The sequence below is a fragment of the Stegastes partitus genome, unplaced genomic scaffold (assembly GCF_000690725.1).
Source record: "Stegastes partitus isolate 25-593 unplaced genomic scaffold, Stegastes_partitus-1.0.2 Scaffold263, whole genome shotgun sequence".
Taxonomy (NCBI): Eukaryota; Metazoa; Chordata; class Actinopteri; family Pomacentridae; genus Stegastes; species Stegastes partitus.
The window spans coordinates 371,725-395,639 of NW_007577994.1; the positions used below are offsets into that span (position 1 = coordinate 371,725).

Genomic DNA, 23,915 nt, shown 5'->3' on the forward strand with positions numbered 1-23,915 from the left:
TTTTGAGAGGGGGCGGGGGGGGGGGGGGGGGGGGGAGGGGGGGGGGGGGGGGGGGGGAGTAGACTCTGGAGGTTAGAGGCCGAAGAGACGCCTTGGAGAGAGAAGAGACGCGCAGTGCTCTACCTCTCCAGGACGCCTCTGCAAGCGGTTGCCGTGCAGCTGGCAACACCCCGGAATGGCGAAAGAAGGAACTCCCACGCAGATTCACGCACACGCGGGGACGCACACACACACACACATGCAGGCTTGCGCACACACACACACACACACGCATACACACACTCAGACTCATACTGCCATCCTGTGGAGGCATTGATTACAGGGCTTTCCCCCCACTGAACAACAACTTTGTGGAGTGGGCAGTTTTTGCGCGTAGGTGCGTGCGCGTGTAGCTGTACAGTACACTGTCTGACAGAACATCACGTGACCCTACAGCATAGTGACAGAATCTTCCATAAAGCAAAGAGTAAAGGGGATGTAGGAGTTGATCAAACGCGTAGATTAGACTTGACATTGATCTGCGAGCCTGAAAAGGAACAAAATGTTTTTCACATAACAGATGAGGGAACAGCAGCTCAGGACAAGAGGATGCTGTTTCCACAAAGAGGCACACTAAGAGACTGTAAATCTTAGCACAGGAGATTAAAAAAAAAAATTAAAAATTGCTAGCTGATGGTTTTTGCACAAAAAATGTGGCCAGCGCGTGGCCCAATGTGAGGGTCATGTTACCTGTGAGGGTCTCTGTACAGTAATACAGCCTATTTGGATTCAGTTGGTCAGCCTCAGCAGTTTTGGAGTATATCCGGCTTTTACAGGCCCCATATCGCCTCCCTTCCAGCTAAAATACTCTCATGTCCGTCATGTGTCTATTTCAATTTTTCCTCACAAAATACTGCAAAGACGGTTTATTTCACCATAACGGCAAAACCACTTGTTTTAGAGCCCTTCTAAACAGGCTGCTTTGCTCTGAAAACAAATTAGCTGCTACTGTTTCTGCCTCTATCAAGAATAACAAGCTGTCTGCATCAATTTGCCTTCAATTCCAATATCCGTACTACCATATTATACAGTACGCCAGAAAAAGATTTAATAAGTCCCAATACGTAACATGTCAAACGTAGTATGCAAAAAAATTACCTGGATGTCCAACTACATCCAGTCAGACTTTGAAGTACCAGCATGCTTCTCTTAACCGTAATTCACAATCGCACTACAGACTGCTCCAGTGAAAGTTTAAGGCACAATATTATCATGAAATAGTATGCCGCAGTTGTATGTACACCGCATAGAAACAGTACGTACTTGAAGTAAAAAGAAAAAGTAAGCAATATGGAACTGAGCTGGACCACTATTGGGTTGTTCAGTGTGAGGTGGCTCCTTGATTGAATTTCTACACACTTGTAAAGCCAGGAGGCTCACTGGTTGAGGAAAAGCAGAATTAAACATCTTCATATTTTAATAGATTGTACTTTAAACCTCCATGTTTATAACAGCCACAAAACATGATTAAAATGAATTTTCACTATATGGGAGCATTATGGCATTATATGAGACTCACATAACGAGGGGGAGGAGCAACAAACCCCCAACTGAAACTGAAACTTAAGTGTTAATGGCTCCTAAAGGATATAAATATCTGGAACTCCCAACTAGTCAGTCAGACCTGATGAAGCCTCTTGGATGAGAGGTGAAACATCTTCAGGAAACTCAAGCAAGTCCAGTTGCTACGATTAAACTACGAGAATAACAATGATCTGGATGACTGAGAATCTTCACAGACATGTTAAAAATCTATACTAACGTCACAAGATGCTAATGTCAGATATGTCTTTTCCTTGTATCTCTATTAATATTGAATCAAAGTGGGAATTTCTTAATTGAATTTGCTGCAAACCACATGTTGTTGTTGGCCTTTTCACCAGCAGACATTTTGATGTGTCGCAGCAGGAAAGCTACAGGTGTAATTAAAGACTGTATTCATGGTACCAGCAGTCGTGTGTACTGACTCACTGATACACCTGCATGGGACATCAGTGTTAGCTGTACATGTGCTTTTCCTACTGTGATAATGCTAATTCTCAACATCTAAAAATGACATCGCTATCTTGTTCAAATGCCAGTTTTCAACATTAAACTCTGACATTTTGGAACAAAATGCAAAATCATGGGGCGATGGAAACAGCAAGGTTCACTGCTCAGATATGGGAACATGGAGAAGTCTTGCACTGCACTTTAAATAGCATATGTATGCTGTGGAAATATTAAAATATATATACCCAGGATGGCCCCATACAGTCTGTGTAAGAAAACCTCAAATGTCTGAGATGTTGTGGTTATATCCTAGTAAAAGATATTAGATGCTGTAGAAACACATGATACCAACCGTGACATGTAAAATTAAGGCCACAAACTATTTATGCTCCCAAGAACATTTGTTAAATTACATGATAAGTTTTCGCGTGTAAATGTTTTTCTTCAGACAAAGAAGCATAAAGAGATGCTGCCTACAAATACAGACGAGGACGGGTCACCTGACAGGTCAGCTGATCGCCACAGGCACATAACATAATGGCCTCCGCATACTGATGAGCATAGTGTTTGTGTGCATACATAATAAAATAAAATACTAAAAGAAGTGCTTAGAAGAGCTAGAAAATAAATACAAAAACTTGATTGTTCATTTAGAATATTTATCACCTTAACTATGAGGAGAACGTCTTAAAATAATCCCAAGATTGTAGCATCACATGCAAACCATCATAAATACAAGTGATAACAAAATGGAAAACTGAAAATTGTTTTGTAGCTTGAGAAATTTAAACGGAATTTCATGTAAAAAGGTAGTAAATAATACCATAACAGTAGAAAGTCAGTGCAGTATATTAGGTACCCAAAAATTCAGAATATGTTCACCTCAAAAGTTATCGAACAGGCATCAGGTTTATCTCATTGAAACTCAAGACATCAACATAAACTGGTAATTTCATAAATGTTCCCAGGTGAATTAATGCTAGTGAGTGGGCCTATATGTTTTTTGTCTGGCGTCTACAATTTATCACATGCTTTTCTTTTTATGATTTGAAAACTGACCCAAGATGCAGAACAAGTGACTTTGAGGATCTCAGAGCAATGTAGGCTTTGCTTTAAAGAGACCAACATTTAACATAAGTTTTCATTAAATAGTAACTAGTCGTGCTTGATTTTTAATGCAATGTATGTTTTTTTGTGTGTTTGTTTGTTTTTAGCTTTTATGTCTTTATCTGACAACTGCTCCCACATCATCCTCACACAACGCACAACAGCAGATATGAACGAATTGAATCCATTGTCATAGATATAAAATCTTACACGGACTTCTGTGTTGGTGAAGAGGGGGTACAGCACATGTGAAGCCTACCAGTACACAGTTTGTTTACTGCATAACAGCCAGATACAAAAAAAACAAAAACAAAAACACTGCCAGTGTAAAAAAGAAAAAAGCATTACTGTTTACTGATGACATACTGATTGTAGTGAAATTGTATAGGAGCTGCATTTGATCAGAAATCTGACAATTTCAAGGAGTCTGAACAATTCTGGATGTGGCATTTTGTAGTAAAAGTGCAAAGACAAAATGTAAAGAGGGTTCAAATTTATAATCAACACAATCAGCAACATCAACACAATGTCCCACCACCTTCTGCCACTTATTTCATCTCAAGCCAGAAGAAACTTATTTGTCTGATAAAAAAAATTCCCCATGAATCAAAATGTGCTGTTAGTATGAATAGAATTTGGCCTATACTTGTAATTGTAAGACTGATTTACTTATTTGACAGAAGTGCTTTGATCATGTTATAGAATATGCAATTCATGTTTTTATTACTGAATATTTGTTAGCAGCGTTGATGTAATGTATCAGTAGATCCGTGTTTCTATCTGGAAAATTATCTACATTTGTGTTTAAGAGGAAGATTGTATTGTTGTGTGTTTCTCTGTACACCACTACAGGTGAGGCAGGTGCCATGAGGCCTGCAGGTGAGGAGACTATGGTCGTTTGTCATCAATGTGATAAACAAAACCAAAAAAAAATAATGTTGCTTTTAACTTTGTGTTGTGGGTCAGCTACAGGGAAATGTGCTGAGGTCATTTGAGGTGGAGGCTGAAATACCAGTTTTCAGTTGCAAGCATCCACCCTCCCGTTAGTACACACATTAGCTTACACCTTTACCTGAAACTGTTTAGTTCCACAAAACGCCTGTAACTGCAAAAAAAAGCCCTTTATGCCATGCTGAGGCAACTTCCAGAGATTCACACTCACACAATAAAAGCATACAAATAATATGTAGTAATTGTAGTCCTTGAATTAAAGAATAATTATCACTTCCTCAACACCGCTATTCTGTGCCAGTAATCTCGCGATTCCAGTAGCGACTCATATCACTCCGCGCCGAGCTAACCCCGGAGTGTAGTTCACCTGCATCCCGCTAAAAACTGCGGTTACACAGACAGCTACAGCCAGCGGACTGACCGTGTTGGTCACCGCAACCACTGTACTGTTTATAAACGGCAAACGACACTGCCACACTCGTAGTTAACCATTTTTAGCACCGCTTCCCAGGAGTTTGCCTCATGCAAAATACGAGCTGGGTCGCCATTTTGGCTCCGTCCGGACATTGCGAACCCTGCTTCAGCATCGCGTGCTCAGAGCCACAATGATGCCAGTTGCATACCTACGTCTCCAGCGTGCCCTGGGAGCCCCTGAGTGCGCATGCCCGCGGAAGGCTTTCAGCGGCAGCGCAGTGAAAGATGAGTTCCAACAGCGCGGGTCCGGTTCAGGCGGCGGGCCTTCAGAATAAAAGACTTTATAAACGTTTTGAGGTGCAAGAAGTAGTTCAGCATTTTAAAAATGTTTTTGCCACACAGTATGTTAACTACATAATCAATCAATCTAAAAAACAAAACAAAAAACATAATTTGTTAAGGTGAAATGAACAGTCAATTATCCCCTCAACCGAAAAACAAATGTGTTTACATGACTTATTAATCAAAAGTCATTTTTTAAAGAAAGTTCCATATGTGCTCCAGTCATCTTTTCAAACATGAACTTGCTTCTTTCTGTTGATATAACTGGGCTAAACTTGCAAAGATATCACCTTACGTTCATTCAGTATTATTATTATTATTGTAAGCAATCAATTGAAATGGTAGTCAACAAATTAAGTAGTAATAAAGATGATGCAGCCCAGGAATAAGAGCCCATCTTTGGGGAGACTGCACATGATATCAAGTTAGCAAGCAATTTCAATTTGACTAAAGACTGTTCAGTCTTTTGTGATTTTCGGTGAATATAAAAAGGCATCATACAGTACAACAGATATTTTTTTTTTCTTAAACTGGAACATTTTAACTTATACGTGATATAAATACTATCTTGGGGTCTTGGATTTAATATTTAACTTGGTCGCGTACATTTATATAGTAAAGAACATTGTTGGTTCTTAAAATTAATATTGAAAGTAGTCAGGTAAATGTACATAATATGAAACATTGTTGGTTCTTAACCTTAATATTTGAATGAAGTCAATTTGTATATTAAAAAATTATTATAGGTACTAATCTTTTTTTTTTAAATGAATCAGGAAAATTTGTACAATATAAAACATTGTTGGGTCCTAACCTTAATATTTAAATTAATCAGGTAAATTAACCAAAAATAATGATTTAGGGTCTTAAGATTAATATTTAAATTAGTCAGGTAAATTAACATAATGAATAATGATTTAGGGTCTTAAACTTCAGTCGGGCACATTTGCATAATAGATAATATTAGAAGTTTTAACCTTAATATTTCAATTAGACAGATAAATCTGTATAATATTAAATATTATAGAGTATTGACTTTTTATATTATAATTAGTCAGGTAATTGTGTAAAATGTAAAACGCTAATATTTCACTTTGCCAAGTTTTTTCTAATTTCTCTACTGGAGAGCACATTGGGTCACAGTCTGATGTTTTACGTGTAAAAAATAACGGGGTCTTGACTTAACTTACGTTTGTTACAGTGTGAGGATGAATTACTGACAGACATGGTTTAATTTAACATACAATGTGTGCAGCACAGCGAGCTGCAGGTGTTTTACTGTGAACAGGCGGCTCCGGATGAGTCGTGTTCGTTGCTGCTGGCAGCTCGCAGGCCGCAGTGATTTGGTAGCCGCTGCAGTAGGAGGAAGGACCGCGGTTCTACCCCTTCTATCTTTCAGTTTCGTCTCAAAATTTCTCTCGGTGGCACCTTCTAGTAGCGATCAGTAACCTGTGTATACATCAGCGGTGTTCTATGATAACTAAGTCGTAGTATTACCGACGGACAGTGATCTCAATCGCCATTTTAATCGCACGTTTTCCCTGACAGAAGCGCTAGCACAACAATGGCTCTGAAAAGAATTCACAAGGTAAGGAAGTGAACGACGAGGCCCGGGATTTCGCAGTTTGGTTGTGGGTTTAATTCCAAGGTTGCCTGTCGGATGCTTGTCCGGCGGGTTTGCTATATTGAGAATAATCCGAAAATATTTGACCAGGCTGGCTTTCAAGTGGCAGCTAACGGTCTGTGAAAGGCGAGTGACGACAGTGAGAGCAGCAATGCGCCGCTTTTCAGTGTTCACCAGTGCTGCTACAAATGGGCCAAGTCAACCGTTGACTAGGTTAGCTGCTGTGGTTGTGTCACACAGGTCCACAGTCTGTATCGGCTTACTATTTTTATATTTAATACTGCGTATAAGTGGATGTTTTAGCCCGCTACGTCTGTCACCACTTAATGATATTAGTGGTGTGTTAGCTGCTGCTGGCTAACCTTATCTGTCCCGGGTGGTTGGCTAACTCGGATAAGCTAAAGGTTCTGTCAAGCTAGCTCCCTGTATTTATATCTGTAGAGTGAAGGAGCTCACGGTAGTTTCCGTGATAAGCTATCGTACATGTCTTCAGTAGTTCCCAAACACGGTAGTCAAGGTAGCTAACAGTATTTATCACAGTTACTGAAGCTTTCTGAACTCGCTGTTTGATTTGACAGATAACTGTTAAGTTAGCCGCAGCGCTAGCGTTAGCTTCACTTAGGAGGACTCCTGCCGTCATTTTATTAGCGAATTTCTCATGTATTTGTTGCTAACTGTTTAAATGTCCTCCTATTTCTGTGTGTAAGGTAAATGTAAGAGCTCAGGCTTGAGGATTGATGAAGCCAAAGCTAGCTTGTGTCTGTTCCTTGTTTTTTCAATAACGGCATATTGTCTTCGCTTGTCGGTATGTAAAGTAGTTCTGATAAAGCAGCCGTGCTACTTTTATTTTTGTATTTCACGTGATTATTTCCCTGTATCTATGTAAATAAGTAGTAAATACGGAAACGCTCGTTCGTGGTGGTGTTAGCAGAGTGTCGCTGTGGTAAAAACAGGCCCCACGCGTTGTTCGCCTTTGATGGCATGTTGCTGGTAGCAGACGAGGAGCCCGTCGTTAATACGCCGTTTTTTTCGATTAGTTTAGCCTGTTGTTGTGTTTCTGTCTCGTTGTTATGTCGTCCTGTAACGTTAGCACAGCTTGTAACGCGGCTAAACGTCCGGGATAATGTTCGCCTGACATGACATCCTGTGCTGTTGTCGAACCGGAGCTGCTAGCATCGAGGCTAAAGCCAACGTTTCCACCGTAACGTTGCACCGGGCTGCCCAGTTTACCGGACTGGCTGCACCGTAGTACAACCTCTGTCATGTTATCGTGATCTCAGTGTGGCTACTACACGTACTCTCTGCTGTACCTGGCGAAATGCTGTTATGCAATAGCGGTCACAGCAATAATCAGAGCTCACGGTGCTGCTGTGGTGGTGTTGTTGTGTCAGAAGGAAATGTTTATAGAGTTGTTGTTGCAGTTGAAGTGACACCTGCCTGCAAACAGTGATTCAAAGCTGTCTGCGATTGTCTGTGATTCAGTCAAGACAGAAAGAGGACTCACGGTGGGCATGTACAGGGATATTTATCACAATTATATACACTCTTTTACCAGGAATTTTCATGTTGCTAATCCCAGTCAAGAAAGTGTTTTTCCCCTTATGATTAGCTAAATGTTTATAATACTGCTCCATACTGCAGGTCCCTGTCAACTGACTTGTCATATGCTCGTTTCAGGAGTTAAATGACTTGGCACGGGACCCACCAGCCCAGTGTTCTGCAGGACCAGTAGGAGATGACAGTAAGTAAACATCAAAACCCACACTGTGCCCTTAGTTGTGTGCAACTCAGGCTAAAAATAAATAAACACACTTCGTAATTTGACCGGATCATTTCATAAAAGTATCACACATGTATACGTATTTAAATAATCACATGTAACTCAAAAATCAGCAACGGACGATTATTGTGACGTGTTTGCATGTTCACCACAGGCTGCAAGTCAGTCACACAAAATGTTTTTAACTCAGATCATGAAACTTGTAAAGAAAAATGTAAACAACAGTAAAAGAATCCAAAGCATTTACTGGAATTAAGGAAGCACTTTGTTTTCCTTTTTTTTTTTTTTTCAAGAAAGCAGATCTGGGAAAAAACGAGATTTCCTTTACTGAAAAATCCTTGTGCATTGTGAAAGAATAATATTACCGCATCTATTGCTACGTCACTTGTCTTTACTTTCAGGCCAAGGGGATTCTCATGTTGCTAGGATATTCTTCTTTTGTAATGTCAGAGTTTTACAAAATTTTCCATGTCATCCCACAGAGATTGAACAAAAAGTAAAACCAAGAATGTGTTACAATGAACCCAGTTTCCTCTTTATTTAAGTACACTGGATTAAATAACTGTTATAAATGCTGTATTTGCTCCATCCATCTTTTTTAACCACTTAGTCCAACCAGGGTCGTGTTGGCTGGTAGCAGCCCAGACATCCCAGTTCACCATAACGTCCTCCATCTCATCCTGGGGGATCCTCAGGCCAGCTGGGAAGTAAAATCCCTCCTGGGCCGACTGTGCTTGATAGACCTCCAACTCAAGGTACCCAGGGGGCTTCCTAATCAGGTGCCTGGACCACCTGTGGTCATTACCCAGAGTTCATGACCATAGGTGAAGTTATAGATGTAGACCGACTGGTAAACAGAAAGCTTTGCATTCTGACTCAGCTCCTTGTTCACCCCTGCAGTCCGGTACAGCGACTGCAATACTGCTGCTGACGCCTGCAGCCGATCCCATGATCCTTCTCCCTTCACTCATGAATAAGACCCCGAGAATCTTCCCCTTACGTTATATTAGAGAACCACTGCCTCAAACTTGGAGGAGCTGATTTGCATACCAACTGCTTCGCACTCGGCTGCAAACTGTTCCGGTTAGTGCTGGAAGCATCCGTGTGATGGAGCCAAAAGGACAACAGCATCAGCAAAGACGTCACCTTCCAGCTCTCACACATAACACCTCGCTGATCTCAGTTGCGCCTTGATACCCTGTGCATGAAAATCACAAGCAGGAGTGGAGACGAGGCACAACCTTGGCGGAGTCCAACGTTCACATTGAACGAACACGACTTAAAACCAGACACGGCTCTCATTGCAGATGTAGAGAAACCGAACGGCCTGCAGTAGTGGCCACGGCAGCCCATAGGCCCACAAAATATCTCCAAGTCCACAAAACACATCGAGTGTCTTGGTGAACTCTTATACCCCCTGAGTCATCTGTGAAGGGGTGAAAATCTGGTCCGCTGCTCAAAGCCAGGACTGAATCCACATCGTTCCCCCTTAATCTGAGGTTCAGCTCCCGGCTGAGTCTCTAGTCCAAGACTTTTAGCGGGAAGCTGAAAAGTGTGACGCTCTTGATAGTTAGGACAGAGTCTCTAGTTTTCTTACTTGGAGAAAGTATTTCCTTTGAAGCAAATATTTTATATGTTAATTAAAAACAAGACATTGACAGAAAGTGACTTTTTTTGTCATGACACAGAAATAAACATTTAAAATATCAGTTTCAGAACAATCTAATATCTTTTAAATAATGTCTTGCATCCAAAAACTAATGTAACATAAGTTTGCTAAAAATATTTAATATATTTTGACAGATAATCTTATGGTAATATTAACTATACAGTTGAAACATAGAAAAAAATGCGATTCTTTGTGTAGTGAAATGAATATTTTATAGTGTGTTATGTCTTCAGACTGTATGCAGCCGGAGAAGTCACCGTTGTTTCTGCTTTGATTTTTCTACTCATTTTTAAACAACTTTTAACGGTCGATGTCCATAATTCTGTGACGTTAGCGTTAAGTGTGTCTGGCAGTAAATTCAGACCCTAAAACCAAATTTGTCTTGGGTTCCATAATCTGATTCTGTGGTTGATTGCATGTCATTGAAAGGTGAATCTGCATTTTAATGTCCCCCAGCTTCACGTATTCACCCATCTGCCAGCACAATTATCCACAACAGGACTTAAATACGTGAATAAACACGCTACAACGTTTGTGAAGTTTACAACCGTAGCGTAATCTCTCCGTACAGGGAGCCAGACCGCTTGTCTGACAAGATATTTTGCTGTTATTAACGTAATAGCAGCAAATGTAACAAAGATGTGTTACTACATGTTGGCAGAATCAAAGCTCTGCCCATAATCGCCATAGTATAGCTGTGTTTAACTGATCAACCGGCGTCTTCTGAAATGTTTGATGGTATTCTGATGACATAAACACGTCGCACTGTATTACAGTTTGTGTGATCACTTCCCCTTTTTGTGGTCACTTTGCTGACGCTGATAGATTCTGAAAATGGATTTGAAACACAAACAATAAATCAGAAGTGATGTTTTGCTGTCATGCTGCCATATATTATTGTCTATTTAACCCTATTCTACCACATTAGGAGGTTGATTTATTCTGTTTTGCCAACACAGCAGCAAGATTTCCTTCTTCCACATAAAAAAAAACAGTTACTAAAAATTATTAATTGAACTTATTTTAAAAAACATATACACATATTTGTTTGTCTCTTCACAGTGACTCGTGTCGTATCATAACTTGTCAGTCCATGCGGGTAGCAGCAGCTTCTTCCAGTGGCTTCAACAAACTACGAGTAGCATGTAAATAAAAAGCATAATCTGCTAAGATTGTCATCCAGAGGCATCTTGCAAGCATAACAGGCTTTGCAGAGTCACAAATATACACTGATTTAAACACATTTTATGCCATGCTGATGAGCCGTAAAGGTTCGACTTAAACTCGGTGAGGAACAGCAACGCCGATGCTTATCGTGACTGCAGCACCGGGGTTCCACAAGGGAGCAACACCCACAGCATTATCTCATGTTAGAGGTTTGTCACATATGCAGGTGGGAGCACATGCATATTCATAGATCGTCAGAGCATCTCATGTTGAATTTAAATGGGGAAAATCGACTCGCCGCTCGTATATTGTGCAGAAACATTTCCTCCCAAGTATAGATGTTTGCTTATGTAACGCGTGCTCGTTGAAAAGGCGTGTGGCATAAACGGTACCCGTGTAATTCGCCCTTCTTTTGTGTTTGACCTCTTAATCTGAATATTTTGACGTCTCTTGCCTATTTTTTGCATGCAAAGCTAAATGTTCCCTAAAAGAACACGCTGTACACTTTATGACATACAAGAAATCACAAAGTTTAAACAAACTAAAGCAACATTTGTCAAGTTTGAGAGTAAATCAGTTGTGTTGTTGTAACCCGAGTGGATGAAATGAATGAAAATGTTGAATTTAGGTGATCATGTTCCAGGAAAAACAGCTTTTATGTTACATCACAACAAGGCAACAACTGTGTGTTTGCATTAGCTTGATGGGATGCAGCTCTTCTCTGTTCTTATCAACAAATGTTTTACGAAAGGAGAACTGTTGCTTAAACTAAAGTTTGGTTTTAAAATGTGCAGGTGTATGTGAAGAGTTCTTCTTCCTGCCCTTTAAATTATCTTGCGTGAAAACAATCGAAGCGTATCTCCGGTAGAGTCGGTGCCTTGGGATTAGGCCATACACGTTCTGGTAAGAGGAAGTCGTCGTGTCAGAGCTGAAGAATTCTGTGACCATTTAGAGCTCCAACAAAATAGGAAGTCGTCTTTAATTACCACCATGAACCCTGATTCACTTTGAGGTGTTTTAAAGGTGCCGCATTCAATATTTGTGCATCTTTTCATGTCTGTGGCACTCTGTGACATTCAAACAGCACCATGGGAAACAGCAGCAACGTTGCTCTGCGCACGTAGCTTCCTGCCATCCAACATCAAATAAACCGCTCTACTATAAACTCCAGGAGTGTTTCTTGTGACGCATAATTGCTGTGGTTTTCTTTCTTTCTCTCCTTTTTTTTTTTAACGTGACATTTTGTTCTCAGACCTCAACAGGATGCTCGAATCGGACAGGTTTAAATGCTCCCAATCAGAATTTTTTTTGTCATGATTTGTGCTCGTTCTAAAATTACACCTCACGCAACAGTTTCCTCCGAAGCAGCAGTTTTGGTGTTGTTCATTTTCTGAACGTAAAAGTGCAATTATGTGACCCGTGGACATTTACAATTTTAAAAAACCTATTTCCAAGAATATCTTGTCCTGAGTTGCACTTTATGTAATGGTCTGTTACTCAACTGTACAAATAAACACGCACACTTCATGTGGCATTATTTATTGTAACTCTTGTCAGGCACACATTGTGTTCTTAGCGTTTCATAACCAATTTGTCTGGTTTTTGTTTCAGTGTTTCACTGGCAAGCCACAATAATGGGACCTGTAAGTATTCACTTTGTCAGCACTTTAACTGAACTGCTTTAGTGTTTGCTGGGGATTCACATTCATAAACATGATGGCAAAATGTTGTGCAATGTAACTCTTGACTGACTTGTACTTTTTAAACTGCGATTAGCTAAGACGCCATATGATAACCTTTTCATTTTGTGTGCATGTATTTGTTGTAATCCAGCCACTAACCGCTGAATGGATTTCTCTGTGCATTAGAATGACAGTCCTTACCAGAGCGGGGTTTTCTTCTTGACCATACACTTCCCCACAGACTACCCCTTCAAACCGCCAAAGGTGAGCACGCAAACATACAGAGAAGCAGCGTTTTTCAGTAACAGTGAGCCACATATAGCACCTCTGCGCTGCTCTAACATGTCGCAGCTTTACATCACTCGGTTTCCTGTTGTTCCTGTCATCTGCCCCTCTTTCTCACCCCCCACCCCCCCTCCTTCACTTACATTTTTTTTTCTTGCTGTTTTTTTCAGGTTGCATTTACCACAAGAATCTACCACCCAAATATCAACAGCAACGGCAGCATTTGTCTTGACATCCTGCGATCACAGTGGTCTCCGGCTCTCACCATCTCCAAAGGTAGACTGCTTCTGGCTGGCCTTCACACTCTGAAGTGCACATACAGCCGCAGACAAACGGCAGATGTTGCTGCCTTTGTGTAAACGCTGTGTTAAGAATGACGGAAAATGCTTCCTACAGATATCACACTTCTCTTTTAAACTGATGGCTCCCTCTATAAATGTCAGCTTTAGCTCTTTTAACACAGCAGTAGGTTAACACAGCAGTAGGTTGACACACAAACAGCGTCCCTCACGCATGAGTGTTTTTAAGTCCCAATTACATGTAATATCAGCAGCACAAGAGCTGTGACAGATACTCACCCCAGCTAGCATGTTGAGGGTCATCCAGTGGAAAATAATGCAAAGTGTGAAGAGATTTTATTTGTGAAAACTCTCAACCTTTGTGTATTCTGTGCTCCAGTTCTCCTGTCCATCTGCTCTCTGCTGTGCGACCCAAACCCGGACGACCCCTTAGTACCCGAGATCGCCCGCATCTACAAGACGGACAGGGAAAAGTAAGCTTAATGACTTCTTCGTTTGCTTCATGAGTCTTGTCAGCATTTAGGTGTATTATCGGTCACATAATAAGTAGAGTTTCTGCTGGCCTGAGTGGAGCTGTGCTGAGGCCTTCTTCTGCTCAAGCGTTTGATTCTTGCTGGGGACATCTGCTGCATCTCGTTTTCCTTTTTTGTCTCAGCTTCACTATAAATTCTTCAATAAAGCTGAAAACGCAGAAAAAAAAGTGCTAAAAGCTTCCAGTTTTATGACATTTTGTTACGCTCGTTCCCACATTTTAGCAACGCGTCGGTTTGACCTTCATCATTCTATTTTCCGTCTCGTGCCTGCTGCTTTGAATAGACACAGCAGCTTCAGATATCAAACGGCTTTACAAGCACATATTTTAAATGTCTTTGAGGAAAGTAAAACCTGGATATTACGCTGCGTTTTGCCTTATCAGCTCACTAACGAGAGCAAAGCGACTGTAAACTTGTTGCAGTCACACCTCAGCATGTTGTTTTTCTGTATTTCAAAATATTTCAAAAATGTCGGCATGCAGCATGTTGAGCACATATCAGCCTTAATCAGAAGGAGGTACGACAAAGCAAGTTCAAGATACTCAGGATTTCTTTGCGTTAGTTGGATAGATGACAGTGATTATCAGGTCTTTGTTAACCAGCTTGTGAGCACATAAGCAGGTTTGTTTGGCTCTTGGTCTGTACAAAACGGACCGATTGCTGTCTGCTTTAGTCAAAAGGAACAGACGGCATTGTTATTTCAAGTTAGACAGGAGAGGAACGCTGGTACAAAATTGTTAACCATGTGAGTTAATATATTTATTTTAAGCTTGTTTGAATGTGGCAGCTGCTCATTAGAGCCAGAAACGCTCTAAAAAGCCCAATACGTTTAAACACTTGAGTTTTTGACCAAATCAAAGCGAAACTGATGTTACTGATTTAATATCCTCTGTGATAAATATCAATAAACTAATCAGTTTTCTAATTAGGGCTGCATGGTGGCTCGGTGGTTAGCATCATTGCCTCGTAGCTAGAAGCTTCGCGTCCCGGTGAGGACACCCGGGATCTTTCTGTGTGGAGTCTCCATGTTCTCCCCGTGCAGCGTGGGTTCTCTCTGGGTTCTCCAGCTTCCTCCCACACAGTCCAAAAACATGTTGAGGTTAATTGGTGATTCTAAATTGTCCATAGGTGTGAATGTGAGTGTGCTTGGTTGTCTGTCTCTAAGTGTAGCCCTGTGATAGACTGGTGACCTGTCCAGGGTGTCTCCTGCCTTCACCCTGAATCAGCTGGGATAGACTCCAGCCCCCCATGACCCTAGTGAGGATTTAGTGGTGTATAGATAATGGATGGATGGAGTTTTCTAATTAGCTGCAGTACTAGCAATGTACAACGGACACAGAAGCTAATCAAATAAACATATTTTTGCATTTTTAACATCAACTGATTGCATTGGTTCCTGTGACAACATTACACAAATAGTCTGTTGTAACTGCATTCAGCGGCATCATCAACGTACGGCTCGACACGTTTGCAGATGTGTATTCCCTCAGCGAACAACTTGTATTGCTGGTCAGGAAAAGAAACGGTGAGAGGGTGGAGCTTTGTGCAGCTGATTTAAAGCCCAAACTCACCCAGAGATGAAAACAACATACCTCCCTACCTCATTAATCTTGCTTCGTAGTACAGCCCTCAGGGACGAGTGTGAAAAACGTGGTTCAACCTCCCTGGAGGTTTTTTATTTTTTTTCTATAACATGTCACAGAATCTTGATCACTAACAAACTGCTTTTCTCTGTCTGTCTGCTTGTTCACAGGTACAACAAAATAGCTCGGGAATGGACACAAAAGTATGCAATGTAGTGTTGGGGTAGAAACATGGCCAACCACCTCTACGACGTAAGGTTAGGGGAGCTTCAGACGTAAAGAGAAAACAAACAAAAAACCATACAAACAAATGAAAAGTTTAAAACAAGATCTTGTTGGTTTCCATTGGAGTGCTTTCTTTGAGCCACGCCTCCCCTTCACCAGAGTACCTGTAAAACTCCCTCTGCCCCACCTCCTCTCTCTCTCTCTCTCTCTCTCTCCTCTCTCTCTATCTCTATCTCTCTCTCTCTGTTTGACTCCCCCCTCTCCTCCCCTCCTGCCTCTCAGCTCACCTGCCCATCCTCCAGTGTACATATTGTCAACTTGCAATGGTAAAACCGTCTCTCCCCTGCTCCCTTTTCCCACCACCTCCCTCTCTGGTCACCTCTGACCTCCTGACTTCTTCTGTATTCCGTTACATTTTGTCACCAAGCAGGTTGGGCTGCCGCCGACCCTCCAAACTCCCCGCCCTCCCTCCTCTTCTCTCTCCCCCACTCGCCTGCATCCTCACCCACCACCATCACTAAAAGCATTCCTTTGAACATCTGTAAAGCTTTGAGGGGACCTGTTGTTTTTTGTTGTTCTTTATTTCCCATTTTTTTTGAAGGGGGGAGGGGGACAATAAGATTGAGGGATTTTTACACTCTGCACCCTTTCTTGTTTTGTTGTCCCAGTGACTTCCATCCGTAGAGGTGACAATTCAAGAAAGCAGTCAAAGGGCACTCTGTATTTTATACATAGAAGAAATCATCACAGGCTATGTAAAATGGAAAAAAAAAAAGAAAAAAATTAATGCACATGGCCTTTTTTGGTCTTCTGTTGGATTCTATGAAAGGACTTGAATTTATCCCAACACTTCCTGCTCCTCACTCCCCTCCCCTCCCATCCTCACCCCTTTGTACACACATAGACACACATGCACGCACAACTGTAACCCCATGTCACCCCCACCCCCACCCCCCACCACTACCACCACCTTTTCTTTATTCACAAAGTGGAGGTTCTGGACCAGGTATTTAAGCAATTTATTTTTCTTAGTTTAACCTGTGTTTTTATTCCCCACCCCCATAATTCTTTAGGTTGCTCTTTTTTCTTCTTCTTTTTTTTTTTGTTTCCTTTCTTTTTTTTCTTTTTCTTTTGCTATTGTTAAATTAGAGGCTAACATCTTAAATGGCTATGGGACTGGCTTGGGCTCTGGGTGCGAGGAGAACCCACTCTTCTTGCACAAAACCTCTGTATATTGAATTACCTGAGAGGCTCGTTGAGCTTTGTGTGTTGATTAAACTGTGTAATAAAAACCCTGGACTCCTGTGTTGACTCATTCTCAGGCCCTTTTTCAAAAGACGAACAGAGGCAGGAGAGAGAGAGTCGGTTGAAGCCAGGTCACATCCACGACCCAGTTCTGCAGAAATCTGACGGGATGAATAATGGCAGCAGTTAACACACGATCCCGCTGTTATTTAATAGTGAGATCACTGCTTTTATATGTGGAATTATCTGATTAATAAACAAATCGGGTTTTGAAATTGCTCCGAATCAGTGATTGTAAATGTGAGATATTTACTTTCTACCGCTTTTTTTTTTTTTTAAACCTTGTGAGTGTTTAAATAAACCTAGATTACATGTGTTTAAATCATTAAACCCAGTGCAATAACATTTATTCCTACGATTCTTATCTTTTAGAAGCTGCACTTTAAATTCCAGTAGACTTCATGTGAGGTCGCTTTGTCGCCCTCTGGTGGCGGTTTAATGTAAGTAATTTGAATACATAAATGTGTAAACATGGTGATCGTTGCTGCATTTATATAAATGATCAAGCAATACACAGGAACGCTAATTTTATCTATAAAATATCACTGTTCGATTAATTAATTTAATTATCCAGATGTTTGTTTTCTTTGATCCAGGGGTTAGTTTACTTCCTTGAGAAATAACTTCTTGGAAAGAGGAAATGGTACTCACCAAAGCTCGCGAGTTGTCAAGAGCGTTATCTACCGGCTGAAGCGACGATTGTTTAAAACCGCGTTACTTCAGTTTACAGTCAAAGGAGAACACAGTGACTTTCGCGTGGATAGAAGATGCTCGTAAAGTGTCACGCTTTTAATATAAAACATCTAGAAAAAGAATTAGTGGAGAAAAGCTGAACATTCTCGCGGCAGTTCGGCTTTTAAACCGCGCTAAAACGAAGCCGTCGCTACGTGGGGGGTGACGCGCTCGCTCCGGCTGACGCGCTCTGTTTGCGTCCTAAGCTCTGATTGGCTGCGACGCGGTGACGTGCGGACGTAGCGCAGCGCTGCCGGAGCGTGCAGAGTTCACATAAGCTCCTCGGTTGACCTTGTTGCCGCCGAGCTGCAAACAGCGCACCGTCCAGGGAAAGCATGACAACCCCAGGTTTACCTCCCATACCGATGCCTCCGATGCCCGCGTTAGCCAGCTCGGGTTTCAGGGTAACGAAAGGTAAAGTACCGAAGCTAGCTAGTAGCATGCTAGCATTAAAATTAGTGTTTTCGCTTGTGGCTAATGTAAACTTTACATGTCTGCGAAGGAAGTGGACCCAAAATTGTAGGTTATATGACAGTTGCATGGACATTATTCCATGTGAATTTTGCTTAAAATGATAAGAAATGTAATTAAATATAGTTACTTAGTCACTACAGTGTCAACAGCAGCTCCTTCTGCCTGGCTAGCCGCCATGTAGCTAGCTAACTGTCCGACCAGCCGACTTGGACGCAGGTTGTGTTTCCAACTTTAGCCGGTCTGGACCCTCCACACTTGGAGGCGATCCCAGCATCTACCGTAGCGGTGTCTTCATGTGTCGTGGCCTCTCGCTGCTCCAGCGAAGCAACTAATCACAGAAGTTGCTGATCCAGACTGACAGCAGGGCCTCTGTGTTCCTCTTGTCTCAGACTCCACATCATGTGATTCTCAGTGGATAATCCTCCCTCTCTGGAGTTTACAAAAGAAAAAAAAAAAAGGGCAGTTTCACGAGTCGTGCTTGAAATGAAAAGCCAGAGCACACACCTCTCAGTTTGTCAGATCTTTCTGTGTGGAAGTCAGGCTTTGTTCATTGCAAAAACCCTCTGAGCTACAATCATGCAACTGATGAATCAGCCTCAGTAGTTTTTTAAAGTAGAAGCTAAAATTCTCTGATTCCAGCTGCTTAAATGTGAATATGTTCTGGTTTCTATCCTCCTCCAATGACAGTAAACTGAATGTCTTTGGCTTGAGGACACAGGTTTCAAGGGTTTGTCACATGCTCATACAGTAAAATGCAAAGTGACAATAACACACACACCCTATGAAAAGAACATGCTTAGAAGTCTGTAGAAGAAGCCACAATGTCGTCTTGGATTTGTCACCATTCCCTTAGAGACCAAACAACTACACAGTTAATTGAGAATATAATCAGTGTAAATGTTAGTTAGTTGCAGCCCTACAGGAAGATAAAAGGTGTGTAAAGATTTACTTTTGGTCCAGGATGTCAGGTTAGTGCCTGAACTGGCCAAAGCTGTGAAGCATCACAAACCTTGGAACGTGAAAATGGGATTAAACTCACATTTCTCACCCCGTCAAACTGTGCAACAGTTAATATCACCGATTGATGTTACGTAACGCTGTTCAAGGGCGGGTTTTATTAGGAATCATGCTGTAACGAGCCGAGCAGCAAAGACGCACAGGAGCCTTGAGCAGCAGAAACATTTACAATGCAGTAGTCTGACAGGTTTTGTGAACATTGCATTCAAATGGCATTTAAATGGGCAGCTGGGTGCCAAATTAAAATTTGCAAGTCACTCAGAGTGGCCAGTTTATCAGGTGCACCTGCACAGTGGAATTATGCAGACTGACTTTCGTGGATCTTTACGGTCACCATGTTCGTGTCTCTCCAGAGCATCTGGTGGTCGCTGTGCCGGTGGCGGTGGTTGCAGCCGTCGGAGGCTTCCTAGTCAGCCATTACTTGAGCGGGCGGAGCTGTAAAAAGGGGCAGGTCAACGCATCCATCAGCAAAGACAGTCCCAAAGTGGTCCACAGCTTTGACATGGAGGACATCGGCACCAAGGCTGTGTACTGCCGCTGCTGGAAGTCAAAGAAGGTCGGGCGCATCACTAAGTTACCTTTTAGGGTTTGGGTTGCTGGTATTGAACTTTGTAAGGTTGCGCAAAGACTCCCCTAAGCTTTGCTGCGTTCACGGGACAGAATGTGACTCCTCAGTAATGTCAGGGCAGGTGATTTTCTTGGTATCCCGGACTGACACGCAGACGGGCAACACGCATTGAACGCTTCCCTCCACGAAGCTCTGCTAAACATATCAGAGGAAACGCTCGGTGACCCTGAGCGCTGGCTTCAGTTACAATCTGAATTTAACCCAGTGGGCAGCAGTTGTTTTGTTTAGAGGTTATATTTGAAAATGAGCGACCTCAGATGCACCTATGTGGCTCCTGAAGCTCCACAGGATGCAGAAACGAAATGCAAAAATGAGCTCAAGGGCACAGAAAGAAGAAAAAGTTAAAAGTTTTGATTAGCAGTGGGGTGAAATCGTGATCTGAATCAAAATTCTGCTCACAGATTTGGTTGAACTTAGGTGATCACGTGGCGTGTTGGGCAAATGGTTGCCTGGATACAAAGCCGGCCACTTCAACTCAAGGCTGAAAGTACAACTCACAAGTTCTGACAACCATTTTGTTCATGTGGAGCAGCAAAGTTTGGACCTTTCTGTGTGTGTTTAACCTTTAATTACCTGTAATGGGGAAATCTGCACGTTTCCTCTAAAAGGCAAATATTATCCGTGATAAAAATATCATTTATAAACCTTGTAGTTGTTTTATTTAATCAAGATCTTTAAGATAAATCCGGTTTTTGTTCACCTGCCCTGTGCCAGCGTCCATTTTAAAGTTTCTCGTGTACTTACTGTTTACTTCAGATCCTGATTGGCCAACAGCGCGCCCTCATATCATAAAGTACAAAGTGCTGAAACTTGATAAGGGCACATTTTGCTTCCCTCTGACGCTGTGTATCCTCCCCACAGTTCCCCTACTGCGACGGCGCCCACGCCAAACACAACGAGGAGACCGGGGACAACGTCGGGCCGCTCATCATCAAGAAGAAGGACGCTTAATCCCACCTCGGCCCTTCCCGACTCCTCAGTTTCCCTCGATCATTAATTATCGTTGCGGTGTCACGTCGATGGTTGCACTATGACACAGTTGAACCAAACCGTGTCTATTCTTCATAGCTCAGAACAAAAAGTCCTGAACGTGAGTTCACACAATCACAACACTGTGTTCAGACTAACTAAGTCTGAAATCAAAGGTCACTTCAGGACAGATAAGGAGGGGACGTTGACAATCAGCCAGACGTGGAGGCATTGTGACTCACATTTACCTAATGCGGAGTTTGTTTAAAATTCTCACCGGACCTGATATAAATAAAATATCTCGCCAATGCGGGCATCGTGCCTTCATGTCTGGTGTCACCTGTGCGGCCCCCCCCTCGTCTTATTGGCTCCTCTAGGTGTGGAGCAGGTGGTGGAAACATGACACCGGCCCTCAGTCCAGTATTTGAATTCAGCGTCGGCCTTATCTTTAAATCTACAGCCCGGAGTCTGAACAAACACAAAGCCCATGTGAATGTTACACGCTATGATTTCTTTTTGCTGTGCAGTCGGAACTACTAGAAGTTTGTCTTAAATGAATTCATCTGCAGTTTGTAACCTGCTTCCTGAGGAAACTGTTGTATTATCTGTAAAGTGCTCGGAGCTTTTTCATCAGATTTATTTTCTACTGGCTGCGGTGCGTCTGCTTTGTCGACTCATTGTTCTGTATATTGTGAATAAAACTTGTTGAGTGATCGGATTTTTATTTTTTTTGGTAATTTTTTTGTCGAGTGCTGAAGCGGCTGCAGGATCAGGGGTTAAACTGCACGTGTTTGTGTTTTTTAACCACAGGATTACTTCACCTGTGTGTGCAGAACAGAGCGGTGTGTTTATGGATTAACAGTGGACTGGGGTAATGAGTAAACAGGTCTGTGTGGTGACTGCAGCGGGATCACATCAGGCCAGTTCACTGAGTGTGTTTGTTCTGCTGCTGTGCTGCTGCTGCTGCTGCTGCTGCTGCAGTGTCCACCAGCACCAGTGGCCATTTTAAGACGCTGCAGTGTCCGCGGTGGCCGCTAGAAGACGCTGTGTTTGCACGGATAGCCCCGGACAGCCAGACGGTGTAGTGTGGTGGGCCCCTGCTCCCATAGTGACACGCACGCACGCACACACGAGGGTACGCGCGCACGCACACACACGCACGAGGTATTTGGCCGCGTGCCAGATGCAAGGGAGGGCTCCGAGAAGAGGTGGAGTGGACTCAGCCATCCCTGAGTGAGGAGTCACCTTTAGCAGACAGCTCCAGAGGGGAGGAGGAGCTGCTGTGTGCACGACTGTCACACTGAAGCTGCAGCAGCGTTAGCATGAAGGCTAGGCAGGTAAAATGTGGGAATAAACAGAGGATGCTGAAACTAAAGCAGCATTAGCATGATAGATACACAGTTTATATGTGCAAACACACTGACAACTAGAAATAAATCATCATTAATATGATGGCAAGTGATTTTGAATGTGCAAACACACTGATAAAAGTAAAGAAACATTAGCATGAAGGCTAGGAAGTTTAAATATTCTAACATACAGACTATTAAAAATACAGCAGCATTAGCATGAATGCTAATCATTTTAAATATGATAATTAGCAGAGATTGCTAAACCTGCTGTAACCTAAGCATGAAGGTTAATAATCCTAAATGTGCAAACATACAGACTGCAAAAAGTAAGTAGCGTGAGGACTGGTCATTATAATTATGGTAACACAGTAAAGGCTAAATGACATATAGTACCACATCAGGACTGCTTAAATTACAGCATCACAAGCATGAAGGCCGGTCATTTTAAATCTGCTAGCACACAAAGGCTACTAAAATTACAACAACATTAGCATGAGGGCTTATCACTTATGATATGGTAATAAACCGAGACTGCTACTGTTACAGCAACATTAGCGTAAATTCTAATCAGTTTATGTATTGATGATTGCTGAAAGTGCTGCAACATTGGCATGGTAGGTAAGAATAACAAAAGCGTGAACACAGTGATTGCTAAAACTATAATGACATTAGCATGAAGGCTAGTCAGTTCATATATAGGTGTCTGCTAAAGCTACAGTGACATTAGCATGATGGATAATCATTTTAAATATGCTAACACACAGTGCCTGTTAAAACTACAGCTGCATTAGCATTAAGGCTAGTCATTTTAAGTATGCTAACCCAAAGTGATAGTTTAAACTATAGCAACATAAGTGCAAAGGCCCATTATTATAAATATGCTAACACACGTGACAGCTAAAACTGCAAAACTTTAGCATGAAGGCTAACTACAGCAACATTAGCATGGAGGCCAGAAAATTTCAATATGGGCATCTGCTAAAATTACAAAAACATTAGCATGAAAGCTAGTCAGTTTAAATTTGGGTGATCATTTTAAATATGGATGAGTGACATAGTATGAAGGCTAAATGTGGGTTACTGCTAAAACTACAGCAACATTAGCATAAAGGCTAATCGCTTTAAAGGCTTTATGCTGAAAGGCTTGTCAATTTAAATCAGTTTAAATGTACTAACACAGAATGCCTGCTACAACTACAAGATTAGCAGGAAGTCATTTAGTCATTTATATGTTGACACACTATGCCTGCTGAAACTACAACAACATTAGAATGAAAGCTAGTCAGTTTATATAAGGTAACACAGAGTGCTACTGCTAACAGCTACAGCAAGATTAGCACAAAGCTAATAAAGTTAGCATACTGCTAATTATCAAATATGCTTCTCTGAGGGATCAAGTTTGGTCAGTTGGTGAAAAAAATGTAATTTTAGCAATAATTCATTCATTCTTTAAAAAGTTTTTAATTAATCTTCATGACTTATGTCATCTATATATTACACTGAGCTTAGCATATTGAGCTTAGCAATTGCTAATATGAATGCTAACAGAGCAAACCATGACTTTAGGATAAATCAGACTATGACAGTTTGTTTGTGCTACATTTTTTAAATATAGTGTTTAAACATGCACTCAGGTCAGTGGTTCTGCTTTTATACAGTGAAGAACCCATTTTTCAACACATAGTCTTTACTGTCATTTATTGAACAGAAATGATTAGTAAATAACTACATAATAAATAATAAACT

General features: G+C 41.7%; 2 protein-coding genes across 2 annotated transcripts; both read left to right on the plus strand.

Annotated features, from left to right (window-relative positions):
* Nucleotides 1–6,184: 6,184 nt before the first annotated feature.
* Nucleotides 6,185–16,467, plus strand: ube2d2 (ubiquitin-conjugating enzyme E2D 2 (UBC4/5 homolog, yeast)). Its single transcript, XM_008282197.1, has 7 exons — nucleotides 6,185–6,433; nucleotides 8,147–8,210; nucleotides 12,697–12,728; nucleotides 12,954–13,031; nucleotides 13,223–13,328; nucleotides 13,731–13,824; nucleotides 15,638–16,467. The coding sequence occupies exons 1-7, from the start codon at nucleotides 6,410–6,412 to the stop codon at nucleotides 15,681–15,683; spliced, it is 444 nt and encodes a 147-aa protein (XP_008280419.1). The 5' UTR covers nucleotides 6,185–6,409; the 3' UTR covers nucleotides 15,684–16,467.
* Nucleotides 16,468–17,976: 1,509 nt separating this feature from the next.
* Nucleotides 17,977–21,535, plus strand: zgc:110843 (CDGSH iron-sulfur domain-containing protein 1). Its single transcript, XM_008282196.1, has 3 exons — nucleotides 17,977–18,143; nucleotides 19,574–19,776; nucleotides 20,710–21,535. Exons 1-3 carry the CDS (start codon nucleotides 18,065–18,067, stop codon nucleotides 20,797–20,799), a joined length of 372 nt encoding a protein of 123 aa, XP_008280418.1. The 5' UTR covers nucleotides 17,977–18,064; the 3' UTR covers nucleotides 20,800–21,535.
* The last annotated feature ends 2,380 nt before the right edge of the window (nucleotides 21,536–23,915 follow it).

Excerpts from the sequence above, each read along its gene's own strand:
- zgc:110843 (XM_008282196.1), top strand. The coding sequence starts at position 18,065 with ATGACAACCCCAGGTTTACCTCCCATACCGATGCCTCCGATGCCCGCG. Across the intron at positions 18,144-19,573 it reads GGGTTTCAGGGTAACGAAAG|AGCATCTGGTGGTCGCTGTG; the intron begins GTAAAGTACCGA and ends GTGTCTCTCCAG. Across the intron at positions 19,777-20,709 it reads GCTGCTGGAAGTCAAAGAAG|TTCCCCTACTGCGACGGCGC; the intron begins GTCGGGCGCATC and ends TCCTCCCCACAG.
- ube2d2 (XM_008282197.1), top strand. The coding sequence starts at position 6,410 with ATGGCTCTGAAAAGAATTCACAAG. Across the intron at positions 8,211-12,696 it reads AGGACCAGTAGGAGATGACA|TGTTTCACTGGCAAGCCACA; the intron begins GTAAGTAAACAT and ends TTTTTGTTTCAG. Across the intron at positions 13,032-13,222 it reads ACCCCTTCAAACCGCCAAAG|GTTGCATTTACCACAAGAAT; the intron begins GTGAGCACGCAA and ends TGTTTTTTTCAG.